Here is a 25,094-nt window from a genome sequence, read left to right as displayed (position 1 = left end):
GGGAGATGCGGGCGCCTGGCCTCCTCTGGGTCGCAGGCGGGCCTTCCGAGGAGGGGCTTTTGAGGTTAAACCTCAAGGATGAGGAGGGAGCAGCAGGGTGCAGGGAAGAGCATGGAAATCAGAGGGAACAGCATGTGCGAAGGCCCCCCATGTGGAGCCCTGGGCCCGTGCCCCGGAAGACAGACGTACCCAGGCCCTGTCTTGCCACCTGCAGCTCCCGCAGCCGGCTGTGGGCCCAGGATGTGCGGGGCCAGGTCGGCAGCGCTTGCCCCGGCAGAGAGCAGGGCAGGCCCAACTTGTGTCGTGGGGTGGGGGTGTCGGGGTGTAGCCATGTCCCTCGGTCCCTCCCCGGTAACCTCTGTCTTCCCTTCCCCTCTGCAGCTACGAGGCCGGAATCCTGGAGAACCCCAAGGTAAGCCCTCCTCTGCTCTGGTGGGAGCTGCGCGGCGCCCGTGCGGTCGGATGTGTTCGTAGCCTAATTGGAAATTTCATGGGGGGCGGGCGTGGGGCTGAGGCCGAGCCCTGCCTGTGCTCCCGACCCTCCCCACCGGCTGCCTCCGCCATGCTGCGTTTTGAGACCCCCCCCCCCTACCCCGTGCTCTCTTTCTAATGGCTGCTGGGTGAATAGGGGAAGGAAATATTTCAGGGCAGCGCGGAGAGAGGGTGCGATTGTGCGACAATAAAGAGACAATTAGGCAGATGAGACACTTGTGGGAGGGCCCAGCCGGTGCCCACCAGCTCTCAGGCCACCGCCCCTCAATGGGGGGGTGGGCGGGATTAGAGCCCCGGGACCCACATGTCTGGGTTTGCGCCCCATCCCTGTCCCCAGCCTTCCTTCCCAGCTGGGCCTTGCCCTTTGAAGTTTAGGATTTCTCTCCCGGGGGGGTTTCCCTTTGTATGTCCCCCGCGCACCGTGGGAGGTGGGGGAGGCAGGGTGAAATCTATCCTGCGAAGAGAAAAATCTCTTTGTCCCCGAGGAAACGTGTCTCCACGCCCTGGCTGAGCCCCACACCCGGGGGCTGGTTTGGGGGTGGGGTGGGGTGGGCTGCTGTGGATGGGGGTGCTCAGGCAGCTGGGTCTGTGGGATCCAGGAAGGCCAGCTGGAAGGGAGGGTGCCCGGTGGGTTGGGTGCGGGTGGGGAGAGCTGGACCCCTGCCGGGGGTCCCAGCTTGGCTGCCCGCGGGCCAGGCCTCCGCGTCTGTGTTGGCGATAGGGCAGCATGTGCCAGGGGCTGCTCCTGGAGCCGGGCCTGGGTTTAGCATTTCTCTCGCTTGCTTTCCCTGGTCCTGGCTGTGAGCACCGTGATCGCATGGATGAGGAAACCGAGGCCCTGCAAGCGAGTAGGTGCCAGGTCACCCCGTCGCAGGAGCTGGCCCTCTGGCCTCTGGTTTCCCCACTGCCCACAGCTCCCCCACCCCTCTCGTTCCTTCAGCCCAACTGTGTCACTCAAGACAGGCTCGCACCCTTGTCCCCTGGAGGCTGATGGCCCCATGAGGCTGCTGCCTGCTGGCCACAGGTTTTTCCAGTTCATGCTCTGCTGACCCCACGACACTCAGGCCAGCCACCCCTAATTAGCCAGTCACTCAGCGCCCGGGGGGGGGGGGCGGGGAGGCTGAGCCGGGCAGAGCAGCTTCCAGGCAGGGTGTCCTCCAGCCTGCAGGGCCCCGAGCATGCTGGGAAAGCACTCCCCACCCTTCTCCCAGCAGCCGGTGGGCCCTCCCCTCGGGACTGGGGCGCAGAGCTGAGAACAGCAGTGGTGGGGTGCAGTCCCTGTGTGACTGGCAGCTCCCCCGCCCCCTAGGCCTCCTGTCCAGTGAGGACGGCGGACGGAGAAGTCAGCGTCGGAGAGGGTCTTCTTAAGGATTCCGCCGCCCGGTCAAGGCGGGAAGGTTCATGTGTGGGTCCCAGGGATCAGAAACCCGGGTTTGAACCCCAAGTCTGCTCCCATTGCTCTGCAACCTTGGGCAAGTTACCCAGCCTCTGAGCCTCTGGCTGCTCGTGCGCACAGTGGGAAACCACAGCGCCGCCCTACTAAGCCACTGAAAGCCGCCGGCCTGCTCATGGCACGGGGCACGGGGCACGGCCTCAGTCCTGGAGCTGGGGGTCCACCCTCCCCCCGCCCCCGAGAACCTTTGGGAGGAAGGGGCCATCATCCCCTTTCATCAGGACAGGCTGGGCCGGGTGGGTCCGGGGGAGACCTCATTCCCGCTGCGGCGCATGGAGCAGCCGGCCCTCCGCAGGGTGAGGGCCGCGCTGGCCGCTGCTCCCAGGCTGTTCCAGGTCCCCCCCCCCCCCCACCTCTTGCATCTCTGGATCTGATGTGCGTGTGTGTGGGGGGCGGGTATCCTCTGATCCCAGAAATGAGGAGGTAGCAGTGAGGGGCCTGGGAGACACCTTGCTCCCTGAGCTGCCCGGCCCCCTCGGGAGGAGCTGGGAGACAGCCTCCGGGGCCTGGGGCCCCCTCCCCCTCTCCAAAAAGAGCCGGAGACCTGTCGAAGGGAGGGTTCGGAGGCAGATGGTGGAGCCATTTTCTGCCTCCGTGAGGGCTGATTGAAGAGCAATGAGGCAGCTAATGCGAAGAAAGATAGAAATTTACTTGCTTTAACTTCATAGGGCCCACAGTGAAAGAGCGCATTCAGCGCCGGCCGCCATGGCTGACGGATGAATAAACCATCCGCAGCATCGATCATGCCTCTACATCATGGTTCAGTTCATGGGCCATTTGCTCCCAATCTCTCCTCCTCAGCCTGCTTCATGCTTTCTTTCGCCTGCTCCCCCCGACCCCCTCCGCACCCCCCCTCTCTTATTTTCTTCACTGTCTTCCCTCCCCCCACCCCACAGCCTCCCCCCAGATGACATTGGAAGTGAGCCCTCCCGCTGGGATGGATAAATAGATGGTATTGATACTCGGCTACAAACTATTTGTCATTTGAACTGGGCTTTGAGGAGGGAGAGCGAGAGCCACCTTGGGATGCAAAGCAAATGTCACTTGACTTCTATTTAGTTATTTTCTTTAATTGGTGCTGTCGGGGTGTCGGGAGCCCCGCGGCTGCCTCCTGCTTCCACCTCCCCATCCTGTGGCCGGAGAGAGTGACAAGCAGAGGGCCAGGCACAGCGGGGTGGAGGTGGGAGGGAGGAGGGCTTGGGTGCAGGGTTCTGGGTGCTCAGTGCTGGCACCCCAGTTTGAGCTCAGCCTGGACTGGGGGGCCAGAGAGGAGCCCTGGGCGAGTGAGGAGAGGCTGCTGAGTCATGTTGGTCGCCCAGAGTCCCAGGTTCGGGTTCACTTGCCCAGGGATGGTGGTCCGTGGGGCTGGGGAGCATTTCTCTGAGCCCCCCAGCTGCCTGCCCCCGTGGCTAGCCACGCTGGCTGTCTTTGGCCTCCCCCCTCGTGCTGTAGCTCAGCCCTCAGGTTACTAACATGGCCGGGAAACAGCATGGGGCGATGGAAGGAGCACTGGACAGGGAGTCCAGACTCCCCGGGACTGGCTCCCACAGCAGTGGGGTCAGGCAGTCTGATCTGAACAATCGCTTCTTTGTCCTTGGCTTTCTCTCGGGTCCATGGAGACATCAGGCTGGGCGCCCTCCAGGACCCAGTTCCAAGGACGGTTCGTAGCTGGAGTGGGTTTGGGGTCCTGGTTCCCGCCCCACACACGGACACGTTCAGGAATGCGGCTGGCCGCACGTCACGTGACACTTTGGAGGTGCCAGGGGCCCCAGCAGTCCCCGTGGGAGCTCAGAAGGAGTGCCCGGGACTGAGGGGTTTCTCAGGGGGGTGGGGCCTGGGGTGGTCGTTCACCCTTCCAGGGAGCCAACAGGCCCAGTGCCCACAGGCGCTCTGAGGGCCCACCTGCCCTGGAGGGGCATCACCAGGCTCCACTCCAGCGGTCCTTCCCGCCTGCGGAGCTGGGGACAGCTGGCACCGGGCCTGGCTGGCATTTTCCTGGGTGGTTTTCATAGCCGGGAAAGGCTGCCTCCCTGAAGGGCTCAGGCAATCACGGGCAGGTCATCGCTCCATCCTACGTATGAGGAAGCGGAGGCTCAGCGGGGGGAAGCCGCTCGCCCAAGGCCCCAAGCCTGAGGCCTGGACTCCAGCACCCTGAAACCCAGCACCTGTTCGCTGAGGACCTCGTGGGTCCCCTGCCCTGGCTGCAGCCACGGCCCCTCCCCTCAGCCTCTGTGCCTTCATCTGTGGATGGGGTAACAGTGCTCGGCCTTCTTCCCAGGGCTGCTGGGAGGACTGGGAAGAAACTGTGCATGGGGAGGGGGGGATGAGTGTGTGCAGGGTTTTAAAGGCAAAGATTAGGGGACTGCACTTCCCAGGATGTCCCAGGTGGGCAACGGCTGGGCCCGGGGTGCCCACAGCCAGCCGTGAGCAGCCAGGCCCGAGAGGCCCCGTCCCCCTGGCACAGCGTCCCGGCCAGAGCCCAGAGGGGGGCGCAGGTGCGGGGAGCCGAGGCCTCGGAGACGGGAGGGAACTTGGAGAGTTGCAGGCAGCCAGCCGCCCTCCGCCGCCGCGTGGAGACGAGAGGCCCATTTTCTGACGCGCCCGAGGAGACATATACATAAAGGTTGATGTGTTTCCAAATGGGTTTTTGCGTTGCGCCTCTGTTTTCTCCCTGTGAGTATTAACCTTGGGGACCCGGGGCCGCGCGGCTCGCTGGAGCACCTGCTGGGGTCACGCGCAGTCATTAGCTTTGCGGTCAGTGCAGAATAAACCCCAATCCTGGGAGCCTGCGCGCCCGCTCCCGGGAAGCCCCCCACGCGCCTCGCGCCTCCGAAGGCGCCCTTTTCCTGCCTGACTTGTTCCTCTCCCGCTGCATTCTACCTCCAGCTGTGGGGGCGTCGAAGGGAAAGATGAGATCAAGTTGAGGGGAAAAAATTGTCTGATTTCTCGAGCCCTTTGTTTCCCAGGCCCCTGGCAAGCGGGGCTGGGGGCGGGGAGGCCTGCTGGACTGTGCCAGCGGGCCCCCCGTTTCTGGAGAGGGGTGAAGATCTCTGCAGGAGGTGGGGCGCAGGGAGTCGGGGTCCGGCATGGCGTGACGTGGCTCTGGGCACCCCGTCACTAACCTCTTTCTGTGCTTTGTCAGAATCAAGCCCCTCCAGGCCTGTACACAAAGACCCAGGACCCGGCCAAAGGGCCCAACACCCCTGACGTCCTTGAGATTGAGTTCAAGAAAGGTAGGTGGTGGCCTGGCCCGCGTGGCTCAGGGGTTGAGCGTCAACCTGTGAACCAGGAGGTCACGGTTCGATTCCCCGTCAGGGTGCCTGCCTGGGTTACGGGCTCAATCCCCAGTGTGGGGTGTGCAGGAGGCAGCCAGTCGATGATTCTCTCTCATCGTTGATGTTTCTCTCTCCCCCACTCCCTTCCTCTCTGAAATCAATAAAATATATTTTAAAAAGAAAGGTAGGTGGCCACCCTTCAGGACTTGAGAGGGTGGGCTCGGGGCCCTGGCCCCTTTTTGCGTCCTGAAAGGCTGGGCACGAGCCCTCGGCACCCCTCCTGCATTTCTGGAGGTCAGAGTTCAGGCAGGGGCTTCGATGGCTCCCAACCTCCCCCTTCGGCCGGGTGGTGGGACCCATGGAGCCTCCAGGCGTGGGAGGAAGGCACCTCGGCTGCTGTCCACCAGCTCACAGGCGCCAGGTTCAGAGGGAGAGCGTTCAGGCCGGAGCAGCCACTTTGAGGGAGTCACTCAACTTAGAGAGCTGGCCCCATAGCTACAGCCTCAGCTAGCCCTCAGTTAGCTGCTTGACGCTTCGCCCCACGCCCCAACCCGGGGTTCAGACCCCACTCTTGGCTTGAGTCCTGATCTCCATCCTCACTGCTATCGCCAAGAAGTGTTTGCTGGCCTGGCCTGGGCACCCAGCCCTGGCACCAGGGATACCCCTTGCTCTGGGGCGGGGAGGGGAAGGCAGAGCAGGGCGTACCTGGTCATGGGAGGAGCAGGACCAGGCTCAGGTTAAAGGCTGGGGGGGACGGGGGAGGTGAGGGCCTTTTCAGGAGACTGGGGAAATCAGGGAGGCTTCCTGGAGGAGGTGGTATACTGGGCAGGAGTTTGAGGAACCGAGCTGGGGCATGAGGCATGGAGGCTCTTGGAACTTTAATTACTGCCCCTCCCTGGCCTTTCCCAGAAGCCTTGCCGAGACAGCGGGCATGTCCTTCCTCCCCATTTGTTCAAACCCTTGAATTCCGTGCCACTTGGGCACCTGAGGGTTCTCGGTCTGAGGCCCCTAAAGGCACCTGGAGCGCTAAGTCCCTCTCGTGCCCACTCTGTCAGGCCCAGCCCGTGGGGCATCCTCTCTGAGAAGATGGTGGGCCAGACCCAGGTAGCGCCCCCCCTCCCCAAGACCCCCCAAAGAGCTCAGGAGAGCCATGGGGGCGAGAGAGCCGGACAGGAAACGTGATCCATTTTCATGATTCGGGGACCGTCTGGAACGAAATAGACGGGAGGAACCCTCCCCGACCCGTCCCCATTCACCCGCTAGTTAATTTATTTGAAGTTTTAATCTAATTATTAACTATTTTAAAGGCTAAGAGGCTTTCTCGGGCAGCAGCACCAACAATGTCAGCCCCTTTCTGGGGCAGGCCCCGTCCGCGGCCGGGCGAGGGAGGGGATAATAGGGCGGAGGAGGCAGAGAAAGGGACAGGGGAGAGGCGGGGGGTGGCAAGAGGGGCTTAAGGTTCATTATTGGGCAGACTTACATTTAATAGCAATTTACAACCAAGTTATAAAACCCCTGGAAATGGGGGTGAAGAATGGGGAGGCTGACAGCGCCTTGAGCGAAGGCCCTCCGAGCGGCGCCCGGCTAATAAAGACTCGAAAGCCGCTATTGAGCCCTGATTGGCACCCGGTCGCCGGCCCCATGGTAATGAGCTGGGCAGATGGGTGGGGGATTAGCCGCCAACTTTGAACAGCCTTTCTTTGTCACTGTTACAGCTCTCTTGTTAGTCCCCTAATACATTTATTGCTCATTTCACACCCCTCCAGAAAGTGCCCCTTGCTATTCAAAGTCAACCCCGAACCCACCCACTGGCCCCCCCCTCCACCCCTCTGGACTCGGCTGGTCCCTCCCGAGCGGCCGCCTCCCTCCTGCCCTCCTGCCACCCCAGACCCCACTTCTCAGGATTCAGGGTGCCTGCTGGAGCGGGCACTGTCTCACCCCCATCCATCAGATGGCTGCGTGGGGGACTGGGGTGTAGGGCTGGGGGCTGGGGGGCTGGCTGACAGACACGCAGGGTGTGTGTGTGTGTGTATGTGTATGTGTGTGTGTGTGTGTGTGCGCGCGCCCACCTCGGCCGGGCGGCCCCCCGGTAACTGGTGGGACAGAAGGTGCTCCTGGCATAAGACAATGGTGGAGCGTGAAATTCAATTAGTTCAGGGCCTGGTTCCAATTTCACAGCCCCTAAATGCAAAAGGGGCGAGGAGAATGGGGAGGGTGGGGGAGAGCGTTTTTATTGCATTTTCCCTTTCATTCCGGGGGGCTTCCTCGCCCCTCCGCTCCCCCCAGCAGGCCTCAACCTGCGCAGGGCTTTTCACGGAGTCATTTGGACTCCATATCTGTCACATCCATTTAAGGCGTTGCGGGCGGAGGGAGAGGGCGGGGTGGCGGGCCCGGGCTCCCCCGGAGCTCCAGCCCCGGGCCCACCGCCCTCTCCTCCCGCCTCAGGGGTCCCCGTGAAGGTGACCAACGTCAAGGATGGCACCACCCACCGCACGGCCTTGGACCTCTTCGTGTACCTGAATGAAATCGCGTGAGTCCCCGCCCCGCCCCGCCCCGGGAAACACTGTCTGTGGCCAGCCCGGGGCCGCCCGTTGCGGCCGATGGTCATGCCAGGGGCCAAGGAGCCAGGCCTGCGCCCCACAGGCCGCCCTGCCACAGCCCCCACTGTCCCTGGTTGGAGTCTTGGAAGGTAACACCCGGGGGGGGGGGGGGGGGTCTCCGGCACCTCGGGACCAGGACGGAGGGAACGGTGAACAGAGGTTAGGGCTGGTGCCACGCAAGGCCCAAATAGGGAGGTCGCGGCAGTTACGCCTTAAACTCGCCGTGTGACAAGCGACTCGTCCGTGTCTGGGCCTCGGTTTCCTCACGTGTACGGTCTGCTACGTCTGAGGACATCTGAGGTGGTGCCTGACACCCTGCCTGCGGCCCTGGGGCGGGCATAGCCCAGGTGTGCCCAAACTGCGGCCGCGGGTGGTGGCCTCGGGGCCAGGCCGGCGGCAGCACCGGCTCCGAGTGACCCGCTCTCCCCACAGGGGCAAGCACGGCGTGGGCCGCATCGACATCGTGGAGAACCGCTTCATCGGGATGAAGTCCCGCGGTGAGTCCGCCGCCCCCCTCGGGGCCGGCCTCGGCACCCAGAGTCCCCTGAGTCCCCGTCCTGTTCAGGCATTGCGACTCCCCTGCTACGTCGGTGATGGGGCAAGTCCCTTCACCCCCCCCAGACTCAGTGTCCCTCCTGAAATGGGGGTGGAGGGTGCTTTGCCACTGGCTTCGGGGAGTTGTGGGAAGAGCTGTCCCCAGGGCAGGGCGGAGTCTGGGGGTCCAGGAGAGGTTCTGAGGAGAGAGGTTCCGAAGAGAGGAGGGCAGGCTCTCCTGGGCCTGGGGCGGGCGGGCGGGCGGGCGGGCCGGGTTCGGAGGCCGACGGGCAGGGCTGATTTCCTTGTCATTTAAGGCTGGACGCAGGCCGGCTGGCCTGGTAGGGGATCCTGCCAGAGGGGGGCGCTGTGGGCTGCAAGGCGCTGTGAGCAGCCAGGAGGTGGTGGGTGGGCCAGCCGGGGAGGAGAGTTGGGTCCCCAAGCAGGTGCCTCTTTCTTCTCTTAGCATCACCGCCTGTGACTCCCTTTGTCTGTCACTCACCAAGTCATCGCCGCCATCCCCTCCCCTCCAGGACTCGGTTTCCCCGTCCACACAAGGGGCTCTCAGCTCCCTGTGGGTCTGTGACAGGGCTGCGCTCTGGGAGCTCCAGGAGGGAGGGGCCGCTCTCAGCAGTGAGAGCCCTTGAACTGGGCACTTGAACTTGTAAATCCCGGTCGTGGGGTTGGGGTCCCTGTGTTGGCAAGTGTTCCTATCGCTCTGCTCAGGATCGATTTTAAAATCTAACACAGCCAGATAAATCCAGGCCAAGGTGTAATCATGGCCTTTGTCCTTCAAGATGTTTAACTAAGATCCTAAAATCCGAAGAGAGCCGATGGCAGGTTTCAGCTGTTGGAAAGGGGGCTGGTGCGGGAGGGAGGCAGGAGGCTGGGGTTCTCACCCCAGGGCTGCCCTGCCTTGCCCAGTGACCTTGGACTTGTCATTTCTGGGCCTGTTTCCCCAGGGGCCGTGGGATAGGCGTGTGGGGGGAGTCCGTCCATAGGGCTCTGCACTGCTTGGGTTTGCCTCCAGAAGTGTGGGGAGTGGGACGTGGCCCCCGCCTCTCTCCGGCGGCGGGGCTCTCCTCTGCGGGGCTGGGCTGTGATGGAAACAGCCTAACAGGAACTCTCCAGGAAAGGCCTTGCGGAGAACAATAGTGCTAATTAGCTGCTGCCTTTTACCCTCCCTTACCTTTGTCTCTTACCTCTATTCACATCTGATTAAATGCCCTTTTGTCTCAGTCTGCCCTTGGGAGCCCTCACAATGTAAACCCTCCCAGGCAGACCTGGGAGGGACCTTGGGGAGCCCGAGACCAGCACCCTCATTGTATAGACGGAGCAAGCGAGGCTCCCAAGTTACAGGCACGTGGGTGGCAGGACCTGGACCGATGCCCCAGATCCGGGCAGGCTACAAGAGCTTTAGTCTGGAGTGTGGCCCATCCGGGTTCTGGCCCGGGTATCACAGCAGGAACTGGAGCAGGGGAGGGGCTCTATCCATGACTATGGCCTGGGAGGATGCTGCAAGGACGAGGCAACAACCTATGCCCTCCGGTTGCTTGCCACGCCCCTTCTGTGCCCGTGGCAGGCATCACTAATTGATTGTGGATGTGTCTTGGTGCTTCAGGCAGTCACGACCAGTCGATCAAGATTGGTATTTATGGTGAAAATGAATGTCCTTATGGGAAAGCCAAGGACTGGCCTGAGGTCACTCTGAGGTGGCCTCCTGCTAGGCAGGGAGAGCCAAGCAAACTTGAATTGAAGGAGGTAGTGATAAAGGCCCGGTCTGGGCTATTCTGGGAAGACATCCTGGAGGAAGAGGTGGCCAGTTGGGTGGTGGGTTGGGTCTGATGGGGGCTGAACCCCCGGAGACCTGGCAGAGGTTGGTATAGAGGGTCTCGGCTTTGGTGCCAGGCTCGAGTCCCCATCCCGGCTCCATCACCACGGTGAGAGCAACAGCCTCTCTGAACCTCAGCTTCCTTTGTGAAATGGGTTGTGTTCAGGTCAGATCCGGAGAGCTCTTAGCCCACAGTGGGTGCTGTGCCTGGATGGTAGACTCCACCTTTTCCCCAGAACTGGGCACCATCACCATTGCAGGTCAGAGCCAGGCGACTAGCAGGCAGATCCGACTTCTTTGGTAAGCATACCACCCACCAGCGGAACAGATGCCTGAAGGACAGCCTTCACCCCGCCCAGGTAGTGTGTGTGGACCCGAGGGGGCTGTCCCCCGAAGCACAGGATTCGGTCACCAACTTGCTGTGTGACCTGAGGCAAGTTGCTTTCCCTCTCTGCACTCCAGCTGTCAACGGTGGGGCAAGACTAGGTGATGTTGTCATTTTTCTTTGGAAGTTCTAATTCACCTATTTTCTTACGTGGGTTGCGGGGGGGAAGGGGTGGTGAGAGGAGAAAATGGCTTCCTCATTTTAGGCGATATCTTGTTTTTATTTCTCCACTCCCAGTGATTTGTAGTGAGAAAGAAGGAGCGGGGCAATAAATGGGGACACTATGGAGTCTCCCACGACGGGGTTTTTATTAAGTCTACGGTAATGGGAGAAGCTGTTAATTGCCAACTATATGGAGGGCAGGGTGGGAGGGCTATTGTCCGTATCTCTGTGTACAAGGGGAAATGTCATTTGTATCGATTTTACAAAGCTCGTAATTGAAATTCGTTAAGGGCTTGTTTATTTGTGGTGTGTTTAGTTTTTTTGTTTTTTTTTATTTGGTTGGTTTTGTGTGTTTTTTTTTATCCCCTGGGGTTGGGGTGTTAGGGAGTTGGGCAGTGCTGGGTCTGGGGTGGCTGGCTCAGTGGCATCAGGGGCCATGGGGTCAGAGGGGCAGGGGCCTGGGGAAGCTGCAGATGGGGTAGCTTTCGCTGTATTGTGGCTGTTCACATCGTCATTATCACATTATCTTTTTAACTCTGGAGGGGGGCTAATTAAGTGAAGTAAATGAAATCAGTGGGGAGGAGAAGGGGGGCGAGGCAGGCAGGAGGAGAGCAGGGAAGGAGCCAGCTCACGTCCTTCGCTCACCTTGCTCCTCGCTCAGCCTGCCCCCCCCAGATCTCAACCCTCCCCCCTCCTCCTCCTCCTCCTCCTCATTGCCAGCTTTCTCTGCCCTCTACTCCTTCTCTTCCACTCTTTAACCTTCTCCCTCCACCCTACCCATCTCTCCCCTTGTCTAACTTCCTCCTTATTCCTCTACTTTCTGGCTAAGAAGGAACCAGGGCGGCCTGCCCACGTACCCACCTGCCCGCCCACCAACAGCTTCACACAGATGGAACCTTCCAGGTGGAGAATGGAGGGAGACCTGCAAAGCAAAGGCATTTGCCCTTGCCGAGGCCTGGGGCAGCCAGCCCCAGAGGCCCACCCTGATTCCCGAGAGCATAGAGGATGGTTAGAGTCCCACCACCACTTGCCTCCCCGTCACCATAGCAACTGCCTCTCTCCTTGGCCCTGGTACCTACCAGGGGAGTCCTTGGGCTCCAGCCAACCTCCCTTCCCCGGGTGTTTCCAAATCCCTCCCTCTGGCTACTGCTTTCCCAAAGGACCAGAGCCTGTGGTCCAGGTGCCCTCGCCCCCACCCCCGGCCTCCGGCTGAGTTCGGATCCCGCTCTATTCTGCCAAATTGCTCAGTCCGGGCTAGCCTGGCAGCCTCGGGGACCGATGAGAATGTAAGTGGCAGCAGCTGTTTTGGTCCCCACCTCTTCCTCTTGGGTCCACTCTCCTCCACCCCCGCCCCCAGCTCCTGCCTCTCCTCCCCCCCCCCCCCCCCCCGCCCCGCAGTAATTATGGTGTGATTGAAGCCGCTCCGCGGAGAGCTGCTGACGCCTCTGTCTTTTTCCTGCAAACACGGGGAGATGAAAATAGACACTTGGAGCCGCTGTGCGTGTCACTCCGAAGATGTCTGTTGTCTCTTCCACAGCGACACGAGTCTCAGCTGTCATTTCCTCCTCCTTTTGCTCGGTGGTTTGTATGCTGACTGTCAAAGCCCCAAATCCATCGTCTTTTAGCATCAGGCTTCTGTCACCGGTTTTTTTAGTCATTTTTTTTTTTTCTCCAGAAGAAATACACAGAACTCATCTACCCTTACCCCTGTGGAGAGGAGAGATCTTGAGATTCTCTCTCTCTCTTCCTCCCTCCCTCCCTCTTACACACACACACACACACACACACACACACACCAGCAGCAACCGGAAAACAAGCTTTTTGATCAGTCACAATTAACTTTAACACCTTCGTACAAAAGGAGCAGGAATATTAATTGTGCTGGTGTGTCCCGGGGCTGCCTGGGAGGGTTGGCAGCCGGGAGGCGGGTTCTGAGGGCTCAGGAGGGGGCGGCTCTGCCCACCAGGCACTGGGGACAGCACGCCGCCCGCCTTGTGCCCTCTCTGCACTATTGGGAGGTGATGCTGGGAGTTGGCTGCGGTGTCCTAGAGACAAGACCATCGTGCGCATGCCCCGCGGAGTAGGGTGAGAGTGTCTGGGCACTTACCTTCAGGCAAGGGGCGTGGGACTTCAGGGCCCCAGCCCCGCCCCTGCAAATACAGCTGACGCCATGCCCCACGCTGGCCCAGCCAAGACCAGGAAAATAAGGGGAGGGGGGACAGGTTCCCCAGGAACTGAAAGGGAGCCCCACTGTATCGGCCTGCCCAGGATGGCGGGGGGCGACTGCCAGGGTGAGGGCCGTCTTTCAAAATGTGGCAAAACTAGTCATCAGCAGTCCGTTTCCAAACCAATGAATCTTGAGTTCCGAGTCTGCCCGGCCGAGGAGACCAGTAGGCCTTGCCCTAGCTCAGTGGTTGGCAAACTCATTCGCCAACAGAGCCAAATATCAACAGGACAACGATTGAAATTTCTTTTGAGAGCCAAATTTTTTAAACTTAAACTTCTTCTAACACCACTTCTTCAGAATAGACTCGCCCAGGCCGTGGTATTTTGTGGAAGAGCCACACTCAAGGGGCCAAAGAGCTGCATGTGGCTCGCGAGCCGCAGTTTGCCGACCACGGCTCTAGGCGACTCTTGGTGATGAAGTTCCTAGGATAATTGAAGACTTACCGCTTTACACTGTGGTGGGTACTGCCATTTTGGAGACAGACACTCCCAAGCGTTCTGCATGCGTTTGGCTCTGCCAAGGGCTTTTCTCGGTGCCCGGAGGCCATCGGGAGCCACTTGGTGGTGGTGCCAGGAGTTTCCATAGGTTTTCCTTGCCCCCACCCCCGCCGTTCTCTCTCCCTTCTCCCCCCACCCCCACCCCATGCTACCCGCAATGGCCTTTCTCAGCCATCCCTCCATCTCCCGCTCCGTCCGCCTGTCTCACCCCTTTCTGGGTTGTGTCTCTCCCCTCTAAACTGCTGACAAGAGCGAGGGCCTGAGGGCCTCCCCGGGAACATGTCCCCAGAGGTCACAGCTGGACTCCGGGCCGCGCAGCCGAACAGGTGAACCGGGCAGGCTCTTCCGGAGCAGCCGCGGTCATGGGCGCCGGGCTCTGGGACGCGCAGGTCCCCTGGGACTGGGAGCCTCGGAGCCACAGCGAGAGCCCAGGCCCTCCCCCTCGGCCACAGCACCTCGGACTGGGCGTCTCCTTTCACACTCCGGGAGCTCCTGTCCCTTTGCCAAGGGCCCCGAGGCCACCTGGGGCAGAGCTAGGAGCCCCACGGGCAGGCCCATGCACCTGGGCCAGTCCTTTCCCTCCCCGGGCCTCAGTCTCCCCATCTGGAAAATGAGCACGTGGACCAGATCAGCCCTTTAGAGACTGCTTCGGGTGGGGGCGGGTTTACAGAGAGGCCCCGCCCCCCACAGCAGGGCCGGGACTCTGTTCCGTGTGCCAGGCGCCTGCTGGAGGCTGTTGGAATACTGAGGTTGCCGCTAAAAGTTGGGAGAACACGGGGTGATCCTAAAGGGCCTTGCCCCCGAGTTGGGACTTTCCTGTGATTCCCAGACTGAGCCCTCGGGGTGGGGGGGGGAGGGGGGAATTCCTGGCTAGTCGCATGACCCACCCCCCTTCGGATTTCAGCGTTGAAAACAGTCTCCGTTTTAGTTTTCGCAGTCTCTAAAGGATGGTTTAAAATTGCGGTAAAATATACATACCGTTCAGTTTACCGATTTAATCGTTTTTAAGTGTCCGGTTCAGTGACATTCGGTACATTCACACGGTTGTGCAGCCGCCGCCACCCATCACCAGAACTTTCTCCTCTTCCCAAACTGAAATTGTCCCCACTAAACCCTAACTCCCCGGCTGACACCCCAGCCCCTGGCAGCCTGCACTGTCTCCCCCCGTCCCCCCACCCCCTCCCGTCTCCTGAACTTGACCTCTGGGGCCTCCTGTCCGGGCATCCCTCTGTACTTGTCCTTCGGGGACTGGCTTCTCTCGCTCGGCATTGAGTCCTCGGGGCGCATCCCTGCGGCAGCCGGGCAGAGTGTCCTTTGGTTGGGGAAGAACACGGGGTCGTGTGGCTGGACCCACGCTGATCCATTCGTCCGCTGGCCAGCACGTCCACGGCTCCCGCCTTTGGCTGTGGGCGCAGCGCCGCTCTGAACACGGGCGTGCAGATCCCTTCGAGGTTTGTGTGTGTTTAGGGCAGGAGTTTGGAAAGACGAGGCGGTGCATTGTCAGGCTCACCGAAACTCGCCCCTTTACCGCCGTGACGTGGGGAGGAAACGGGCACCTTCTGGGTGGCACTCGTGGGGGTGGGAGCAGTCCTTGCCCCTCCTCCATCGGGTGTGTCCAAGGTCAGGTGCACAGGCTCAGGTGAACTCATTCGAGGGGCCGCCGCGCTGGGCCAACAGGGGCCTGGCCGCGTGTGTGTGGGCCGCCCCGCCGCCCGGGGCCTCGTGTCCTCACGTGGAGCGGGGCGCTGCTCATCGGACATTCCCCACAGGTCTGCTTCCTCCCGTCTGGTCCTGGCAGGTTGTTCGGCAAACGGAGGAACCGAGCCCGAGGTGGTGGGCAGGGCACTTAGCCAGACGGTGGGTTTGGGCCCGCGTCGCCGGCTGACCCACAGCGCAGCACACAGCACCGGTCAGGGACTCGGGGCCTGAACTCGGTTTCCAGCTCCACCTTGGCAGGTCCCTTCGCAGGCCTCGGTTTCCCCACCTGCGCAGGCCTGGGTCACACAGCAGTGATGGGCCCTCTCGGGAAAGGTGGAAGTGGCGTGGGACTTCTGGGCCGCAGCCCCACCCCGGCCCCGGCCCTGCAAATACAGCTGGTGCTGGGAGTCCATCTCAAGGTCAGGGTCGCTCTGCAGAGACGCGGTACGGAGGAGCCACGGGCGGAGAGAGGCCTGGCCTACTTGTGCGCACAGCAGCCCTTCCCCGGCTCCCCGGTGGAAGGGAGGAAGGGATATTTGGGGCCCTGGGCTCCTCCGTCGTCGGTTTAATTACAGGTTTTCAGCCGCGGGCCGGTGGGCACGCGTTGGGAAGGAGGGGGGCAGCTCCGAACCCTGTCATTTTCCAACGTCTGCGGCCTCTTCAAAGGGGGGCATCCAGACATTTTCTCCGCAAGCCGCAGAGTGGACTGTCGTGGCCCCAGCATGAACATAATGACAGATGCATTTTGCAGCAAGCTGGGAGTGAATGGGTCCGACCGGCTTGTCTCCTGTCAGACGAGTCATTATTATTTTTTTCTTTTTGTCATTTGCTGACAGTTTGGGTTTCATGTGTTTCTCTCTTTTTTTCTCCTTTTCCCCCTGCCTGGAAAAATGGCTAGGTATCTACGAGACCCCAGCGGGGACGGTCCTTTACCACGCTCATTTAGACATCGAGGCCTTCACCATGGATCGGGAAGTGCGCAAAATCAAGCAAGGCCTGGGCTTGAAATTCGCCGAGCTGGTGTACACCGGTGCGTAGTCCCCGCCGCCGCCCCTCCCCTCCGGCCCACCCCGCCCACGGCCACAGCCCCAAACAAGCCGGTCAAAGGAGGTCAAGTGGGGACAGGGAACGAGGGAGCAAGGAGGGGATGCCAGGACCTGCCCTGCTCACGGGGTGTCTGCTGCCCCGGCCACCTACAGCCTGTATGACTCCAAGGATGCATCCTGGGTCACCCCCCGGCAGCCGATCTTTATGCAGCACGTGCCCGTGCCAGGCACTGTGTGGGGACAAGCGCTGTCCCAGGGGGTCCCCCCCAACTTTCCTAAGAGCAGCCAGCTCCTTTTACAGATGAGGAAACTGAGGCTCAGAGTGGAAGGAGCTTGTACAAAGTTACACAACAGGAAGTGGCCTCGCTGGGTGTGACCCTAGGTCAGGCTGTCTCCAGGCAGAACCTGGAGCTCCTACATTAACTGTCGCAAGCAAGGCAACAGCTGCCTTGACCAAGAACTCGGCCCCAGGCCCAGGCAGCGCAGAAATCACCGGGACCGCCACCTGCCCAGCCCATGCGTGGAATGGGCCGGGGGTGACATGAGCACGCAGTGCGGGTGGGTTCCCGTTTCCCAGGTGAGGAGACTGAGTTTCTGTGCCTTACCTGGTCTTCTGACCCCGCGTTGTATCACCTGTTTTTGTTCAGCTCGTGAAGCTAAGGCTAGTGTTGATATACACTGAGTGGCCAGATTATGATGATCTCTGAACGCATAATAATCTGGCCACTCAGTGTATATCCTATATAATAAAAGGCTAATATGCAAATTGTCCCCTCGACCAGGAGTTCAACCAGCAGGCAGGCCAGCCAACCACCCATGTCCCCTCCCCCTGGCCAGGCTGGCCGGACCCACCCATGCACGAATTCATGCACCAGGCCTCTAACACACACACACACACACACACACACACACACACACACACTGAGTGGCCAGATTATTATGCGTTCAGAGATCATAATAATCTGGCCACTCAGTGTATATGAATGGCTGGGGAACGTTTTTTAAAATGATACCCTCCGTGACACGTGGGAGTTTTTATAGGGGTCTCGGTGACTGTGAGGAGTGTTTGGGGGGGCCACGCTCCTTTCACAGGTCGTCTGCGGCTGCTTCTTAGCTTCTGGAGGCTGAGTGGTCTCAGCAGAGACCGCGTGGCCCACAGAGCCCAGAGGACTGCCCAGCCCTTTCCAAAAACTGTCTGCTGGCTGGCCTGCTCTCTGCCCTTCATAGCTCCCTGATGAGAGCAATCACACCAAACGGCCACTGGGGGGCAGGCTGCTGCCTGCAGCCAATCTTGACAGGCACAGGGGCCTGGATGTCAGGGCCCCGGGGAAAGTTAACATCCTTCCTATATAATAAAAGGCAAATATGCAAATCAACCAAACAGCAGAACAACCAGTCACTATGATGCACACTGACCACCAGGGGGCAGACGCTCAATGCAGGAGCTGCCCCCTGGTAGTCAGTGCACTCCCACAGGGGGAGCACGGCTCAGCCACAAGCCGGTCTCACGGCGGGGAGCGGGCCTAAGCTGTCAGTCGGACATCCCCCGATGGCTCCTCCCCGGATAAGCCTCCGTGCTCACCTCACCCCTGCTCCACGGGGAGATTTTGAATTTTTGGGAGGGGACCTCTTAACCACTGTCACTGATCTTGGCGTTTCAAGAAGACTCTCATGGTTATTGGCTGGCAGCGTTTCTCCTTCCATTGTTTCCGGCAGCTTTGAAGCCGGGCCCCCTGCCCAGGTACAGACAGGTGTTTAAATACCACTGTCTCCTTCGGACTCCCTTGCTCCTCGGGGTCCCAGTGCTGGAAGGTGGGTTTGGGTTAGAGTGGGAGAGCCATTAAGACATGGCAGGCTGCGACGGAGGGGCGCACACCTGGCCGGGCTGCTCCCGTGCAGGGGTTTCTCAGCGGCCGAGGAGGGGCCAGGCCTCAGGTGAGGACACTTGTCCGAGGTGTCTGGCTGCTGAGGGGCGGCTGTGAGCCCAGGACAGGTGGCTTCAGAGGGGCTGGGCCGTTAGCAGGGCTGATCCTGGGGCTCAGCAGCAGGCACGGGGAGCCCTGGGTGTCTGAGGCACACAGCCTTGGCTCGTGCCTCTCCACCAAGCCACCTGGGTTGTATTCTTGCTCTGTCGCCCGCCGAGCCCTCTAAATCCCAAAATGAGTTACAGCGATTAGGAGGTTTCAAAGGACATAAAACCTCAGGGTGGGGGAGCAGGGGATGAGGGAGGGCCATGGAGACATATCCCGGGTAGGCATTATTCATGTTCATGTTGCCTGGGTGCCCCTGATGTCCATGCCCCCCAAAGATGTCCAGATTGGCCTCGCCAGCAGCCTGTCCCCCCAACAGCTCAGAGGGGCTGTTGGATGTGATTTCTCGCGTAAATGTGACAGACCAGGGATCCGCTTGAGCAAGTCACTGGCCCTCCCTGTGCCTCGGTTTCTTCATCTGCAAAGTGGGGAGAATGATTCTGCCTGTAGTGAGGACTAAGTGCGTGGACATTTCCGAAGCCTCTAGAACAGTGCCTGGCACGGCGCGCTGTTCCCGGGTGTGTGAAATACTGCAGAGGCCTGGCGTGGCTTCCGAGCAGAGTCAGGAGTCAGAGGCCACGCCTCTGGTTGGGTTCTGATCTTGGGTGGGTCTCTGTCCTCCCTGAGCCTCGGTTTCCCCTCCTGTAAACAAAGGGCACCAGGTCTATTCAGCTCCTGCGACAGAGCCCGCCACTCCGCTCTGGCGCTTGGCTTCCCTGGGGCCCCTGTAGTCTTGGAGCCCAGGCAGGGAAACTGAGGCCAGGGAAGCCTGTTTTCCTCAGCCCCCTGCTAGATGCCCTGTTTGTCATGGCCACCGTCTCCCTCCCCTCCGGGCCTGCCTGTATTAACTTGTAAAGGCCTTCTCCCTCCCAGAGCAATCTCAATCCCCAGAGACCTGGCAGAACGCCAGCTTCAGGACCCATCTCATTTGGGGGCGTAGCTCACCTCCTCTCCCCTCACCTCAGTTTCTTCAGCAGTAAAATGGGTGCAGTGTGAACTCGCACAGAGGGTTGTCATCCCCGTCAGTACAGTGCTTGGCCAGGCCCCACCCACAGCACATTCACGGGCCCGGGACCTGCAGGGTCTCCCCCATGCAGCATGCCAAGCTCACTGTCCCCCCACCCCAGGCTGGGTCTGCTGGGAAAAGAAATCTGAGCGTAAGACCCTCGTGGGATGAAGACGGGAGACCCTGTGATAAAGCCCAGGCCAGGTGCTCCCACAGGGGTCTCCCTGCCCCATCGTGTCTCCATCTACCGCCCATCTCTCAGCCAGGGAACTTAACGTCTAATCACCCCGAAGTAGTCAGAAAGATGGGGTGTGATGGGGGTGGGGCCATCGGGGTCCCCTCCTGCAAGGGTCTAGACTGAGTCAGGAGCACTCACACGCTCTTCCCATTCCGGGTGTCTGCCTCCTGGATACAGGGAGGGCTGGCGGGGGCCGTGTCCAAATCTCAGATGCCTGCCTCCTCTCAGCATCCACACAGCCCCCTGCGGAGTGCTCAGCAATGGTATCTCCTCGTACGAACGAGGCACTGAGGCACGAAGAGAGAGCCTTGCTTGTCGAGGTGGTGCTGGGATGTGAACTCAAGTGGCAGGTCACTGAGCAAGAACCTGACCCCTTGTCTTCCTGCCCGGCCCTCCCCCGCCTCTGCCAGCCCCCGGCCCCATCCCAGAGGCGGCCTGCGCCCCTTTCCCACCGAGAGCCCCGGCCCTTTCCCACCGAGAGCCCCGGCCCATGCCCCTGGAGGCCTGGAGCCCCAACAATAGCGCAGACCCCGGGCTGACCCGGCCCTTTATCGGGGCAGGAGATCACGAGCCATCTGGCCCCACAGCTGCCCAGGTGGGCTCACCTTCCCAGCTCCATTTCAGAGAAACCCTACCCCTCCAGCGTCCTGTCCCTCCCCCAACCCTGGCCAGCCGGCTGCTGGCCCCTCGGCGGCAACTAGAAAGGAGCCGCTGTCCCAGGTCTGAGCCTGCCCTTCCCGGGGACTGAGCACAGCTCCCCTGGCCTCAGGGCTCTGGGGGCCGGTGGGTGCAGGGGAGGGGGGCAGCCCGTTTCTCAGGCCCTGGCGGGATGCTCTGGCCCAGGCCCCCTGCAGCCTGTGTGACCTGGGAGAGGTTTCTCACGGGCTGTTCATGAGGACTCGGAGCTCGGGCCCATATTTGCGAATGAAAATACAACGACACGGCGAAGTCAGTTCACTGATTTCTGAGGGGCCTGCCCAGCTCGGGGGGGTGGGCCTCTTCCTGGCTCTTGGTCAAGACACCAGTGTTCGCAGCAGCCCCTGAACCCAGGGCCTCCACCCCCGGGAAGCCCACCAGCCTGGGAGGGGGCTACTGAGTCACCCCCTTAACACATGGGGACACAGACATGAAGGCCACATACACAGGGTCTTCTTGACCCCAAAACTGCCCCCCAGCTGCGGGGCCCCGGGTGGCGCGAGCCTGAGTCTTGCCCGGTCTCCTGTCCCTCGTAAAGCAGCTCCCTGTGGGCAAAGGACGGGGTCCCTTCGCCGCCGTATCCCTGCCCACGGTCCTCCCTGAATGTCTGGCCTGAAGCAGCGGGTTAGCCTCCCTCCCGACCCTGGGGGACAACTGCTCCTCCTACCCACAAGCTCGCAGGTCGGGGCCTCGGGCTCGTTCCTGGGTGTGGTCGTTTGCCAGAACTCAGCGCCCTCACCTTTCCCCCCTCAGGGTTCTGGCACAGCCCTGAGTGTGAGTTCGTCCGCCACTGCATCGCCAAGTCCCAGGAGCGCGTGGAAGGCAAAGTCCAGGTGTCCGTCTTCAAGGGCCAGGTGTACATCCTGGGCCGGGAGTCCCCGCTGTCCCTCTACAACGAGGAGCTGGTGAGGTAGGTGCCCCCTCCTGCCCCCTCGGGCTCATGCCCTGATGGCCATGCCCCTTCTGACTGGCTTTCTCACCAAAGATGTGCCTGCCCGCGGGCAGGGCAGGGGGGTGCGGTGTGTGCGGGGCGGGGTACAGGAAGAACTTCCAGGCCAGATGCGGGGAGAGGCACCAATCAAACGATCGCCCGGATGTGGAATTAGGAACCGTGGCCCCGGCTGTGCGGAGGGAGACACGGGCGCTCTGCCGTGGTCACTGAGAAGTCATCTTTGAGTTTGTCATGTGCCACGGCTTTGAGCCTTGGAAGAATCCGGAACATTCAGCCACTACAAGAACGCGAGGGACAAGGGGCCGCAGCGTGAGGGTCCGAGAGCCGGATCTTAGGGGGAGGGCGTGATCGGATCTGTTTCCAGGGCCCCTCCGGCTGCTCTAGAGAAGGGATCTGAGTGCGGGGGGAGTGGCGGGGGTGGGCCCTGTGGGTGGCCTGGGCCAGGCTGACGGTTCTGGGAAGGAGAGAAGCAGACCGATCTGGCCAGTATTCAGGAGGTGGGATCCAAAGGGCTTGGCTGTGGAGGGAGGCGGAAGGTCCCGAATCAGCCTGGGGCTGGGGGCCCAGGCACCCGGGTCCCTTCTGGTGGCCGAGGCTGAGCTGAGAATGTTCCTGAGGAAAGAGCGTGTGCTTTGGGGAGGGTTTGCTTTGAGACAGGCCCCGAGAACTACCTGGACGTGCGGGTCGCGTTGCGGAGAAGGTGGGTTGGGGGCACTGGGCAGCGGCAGACACCTCGATGTCCCCTGACCCACGAGGGGCCTGGAGAGCCAGTGAGATGGACAGGAGCGAGGAGAGAGCCTTGGGGGCTTCTCACGACGCGCCAGGCCGGGGTGGCGAGGCCAGCAGATGCCCGTTAGCCGTGCCTGTGTTGGCGTTGTGAGTGAGAGTGGCCTTGACCGAGGAGCGAGGCATCTGTTTGGAGGTCACCTGAGAGTGGGGGACAGACCCCTGGGGGACAGACAGCTGCACCTGACTCCAGGCCCGGGCCCAGCTTCGCTCAGCCTGAGGCCCGCACCCCGTCCCGGGGGCCAGGTGAGAATTACAGCACGAGTTTTGTTTGGCAGTCAATATAATTTTTCTCTTCCCCTCTCTTTGCCATGTTGAGTTTCTCCCCCCCTTCAATCTTTCTAAACACTTTATAAGCCATAAATATAACCGAATCAGTTTAGATCAGTCGGGGTAAATGTCAAATTATCTTCTCTCTTTCTCTCTCTGGCTCTTTCTTCCCTCCCCCTCCAAATCAACAGCCTCTAATAATCTGTCCAACCCTTCATTAAGCCTTAGAGTCTCACTCAGGGAGATTAAATGAATAAAGTAAAAAGGGAAAGGGGAAAAAAAGAGAAAAGCAGGAGCATTTATTCTCACTGTGTCTCCGCCGATTTCCCCTTTCTTTCTGATTTCTACATCGCTGACTTGAAAGCCCTTGAGTGACAGCGGCACAGGGACCAGCGAGGAAGCCGCGAGAGGTAGCAGAGCTGGAAATGCCGCGGCACAGTAGGTAGAAAGTAACGTAATTATAGAGCAGGTCAGAGCCACTCGAATGAACAGAAATAAAAGCACAGAGGTTTTCTGCAGACTGTCAGGGGAGGTAAAAAAAAAAAATCATTGTAAACTCTTTTCCGCCCCCCCCAACCCCAGACCTCAGTTTGAAAGAGGGGTTTGTCAGTTCCTGAGGAACACCTCTGGGAACCTTCCGGCAGCCTCGCAGGACAACTTGGCCCCTGGACGGGGCCCCCACCTGGCAAGGCTGTGGGGTGGTCTAGGAGGGCCCATCTGGGGAAAGGGGGGGGGGCGTTGTTTTGCCACAGGAGAGGGGGTGGGAGGACAGATGCACAGGCGGGGAGGCGGGGGCAGGGAGGGGGTCCTGCCTTCTCCCCCATCCCCGCCCCCAGACGGAGCACAGGGGCCTCAGACAGGGGGAGCGAGGCCAGCGTCCTAGGCTGATGCTTCAGTTTGGGCCAGTTTTCCTCCTGCCCGCGGAGGGGTGCCACACTGCAGACCCTCTGAAGTCTGACATCCTGCCCCTCACAGGAAAGGTGCTGGCTGGTGGCCCTGGGGGGGCCGGCAGAGGTGGAGAGGAGGGCGGGGTGGGGGCGTGGGAGTTCTGTGTGCCAGCTTCAAGCCCCATGAAGGTCAGGGCAAGGGCAGAGGGGGAACAAGTTTGGGGTGTGGGGCAGGCCTGACATCCCATTTGTTGTTGTAAAAAGTCCACAAAGAGCCAGTCAGGCACAGCCTGGGGGTGGGGGGGCCTAAGCATGGCGGCCTCCCTGTACCCTCCCCTCCCAGCCCCAGCTCTCCCGGAGAAGGCTCCTGAGGGGACAGGCCGCCTCCTTGTCATGGAGAACCTTGAGACGGTTGTGTCCTGAGGCTGGAGTTGGGCAGACAGGACAAGGGGCTGATTCAGGGCAGGACCTAAGAAGGGCCCGTGAGAAATGGGAGGGTCCCCTTTCCCGTGGAGGATGGAGGGAGGCCCCGTGGAGCCAGATCTGAGACCACAGCGCCCTGAACTTGTCCTCAGAGAGCTTGTCACCGTCCCGATGAACGGAGAGGTGATCGATTGCTTCCGTCTGCCCCCACTGGGCACTGTGCTTATCTTGCTCCTGGTTCCTCGGTGCCAGGCAGGGCTCCTGGCAGGCAGTAGGTGCCTCGTGAATACCTGAGTAAATGAATGAGCGGGTGAACGAATGGTGCAGTAGCGAGCCCGTTCCGTACGCCAGGTGCCAGCTGTATGGTTTCACGCGGAGCCCCGTTTCCAAGTGAAAGCCCGCAGCCCGGGGCGCAGGCAGGGCGTGGGCCCTGAGCTCTGTGATGGGGAGCCGGGGTGCTGGGCCGCACTAGGAGGCCTCGAACTTGAAGGGCTGCGGCTCGGAAGGGTTTCGGAGGGCAACTAAGGGAGAGCTCCCAACCTCCGACCCTGGGGGATGGAAGCCGGAGGTGGGGAAGGAAAGTAAACATCTGTCCGGTGCCGGCAGCTGCGGTTGACCCGCACTGTCCCTGGCCCTGGCGTGGGGCGGGTGTCCCGTGTGAGGGTGGAGTAGACGGGGTCTGGCTGGTTGGAAGGTGAAAGCTGACTGGCAAATCCTGCCCTGAAGGCTGGAGCCTCCCTGCAGCTTGAGGGGCGCGTTGTGCAGACCCCAGGCTGTTCCGTGTGCCCCCGGGGCTTCCTGGGCCCTGGGCGCTGGACTTCAGCGGCTATTCCTGGACGCCCCACAGCCCCGAGGGCGGAGCCGGCTCAGACTCATGTCCTCAGGCTCCCCACGCAGTGCGCTGGCTGTTGGAGGACCTGCTCTTCCCACCTGTGCCGCCCCAGGGGGCCCCCGGGGGTGGGGACGAGGCCGGGGTGCTGACAGGCTCTGCTCTCTCCTTGCAGCATGAACGTGCAGGGCGATTACGAGCCGATCGATGCCACCGGTTTTATCAACATCAACTCCCTGAGGTGAGGAGCTCTGGGCCCTGACGGGTCCTCAGCGTCCCGTCCCCCTGTCCCCCCCGCCCCCGGTGTGAGGAGCAGACTTCCTGGGGCCTGACCTCTCTGGCTGCTGCCTGCCCTGGACAAGCCCCGCCTTCCCGTCCCTTCGTCCAGAGCGTCCTCGGGGCCTGCTTTGAACCCCGCCTGCTCCCATTCTTGGCGGGGCCAGAAGGCACCCCTGTAGCAGCCAGAAGGGTCCTGGGCACGTGGGCTCCCGATTCTGGGGTCCTGCCCTTCGAACCTGACATGTACTGACACCCTCTCCACCTGCAGGGACTCCCCTGGGAACCCCTTTCCTGGGCAGATTGGCAGGGGGCCCCAGCAGGTCACCTGGCCGGCTCCTGCCTTCAGGTCGCCACCCCTGAGCTGCAGGCCCAGCGGGAAGCCATCTTGGCCATGTGGCTCTCCATGACCCAACGGGGCGGCACACATCTGAGCCTTAGCCCTGGGTTCAAACCCTGACTGCAGGGGGGTCTCTGACCCCTTCAGATCGTGGGAATCCC

At 61.2% G+C, this 25,094-nt stretch overlaps 1 protein-coding gene across 1 annotated transcript in view; it reads left to right on the top strand.

Moving 5' to 3' along the window:
• The window catches only part of ASS1 (argininosuccinate synthase 1), a 43,975-nt gene that overhangs the window by 17,778 nt on the left and 1,103 nt on the right, over positions 1 to 25,094 (top strand). The window contains exons 9-15 of the mRNA XM_079790340.1: positions 382 to 412; positions 5,088 to 5,178; positions 7,666 to 7,750; positions 8,253 to 8,317; positions 16,053 to 16,184; positions 20,924 to 21,080; positions 24,493 to 24,558. Coding sequence (XP_079646466.1) covers positions 382 to 412; positions 5,088 to 5,178; positions 7,666 to 7,750; positions 8,253 to 8,317; positions 16,053 to 16,184; positions 20,924 to 21,080; positions 24,493 to 24,558 — 627 coding nt within the window. The remainder of the gene's footprint in view (positions 1 to 381; positions 413 to 5,087; positions 5,179 to 7,665; positions 7,751 to 8,252; positions 8,318 to 16,052; positions 16,185 to 20,923; positions 21,081 to 24,492; positions 24,559 to 25,094) is intronic.

The sequence above is a fragment of the Cnephaeus nilssonii genome (assembly GCF_951640355.1).
Source record: "Cnephaeus nilssonii genome assembly, chromosome: 14".
Lineage (NCBI taxonomy): Eukaryota > Metazoa > Chordata > Mammalia > Chiroptera > Vespertilionidae > Cnephaeus > Cnephaeus nilssonii.
This window is presented reverse-complemented; position numbering and strand designations above follow the sequence as displayed.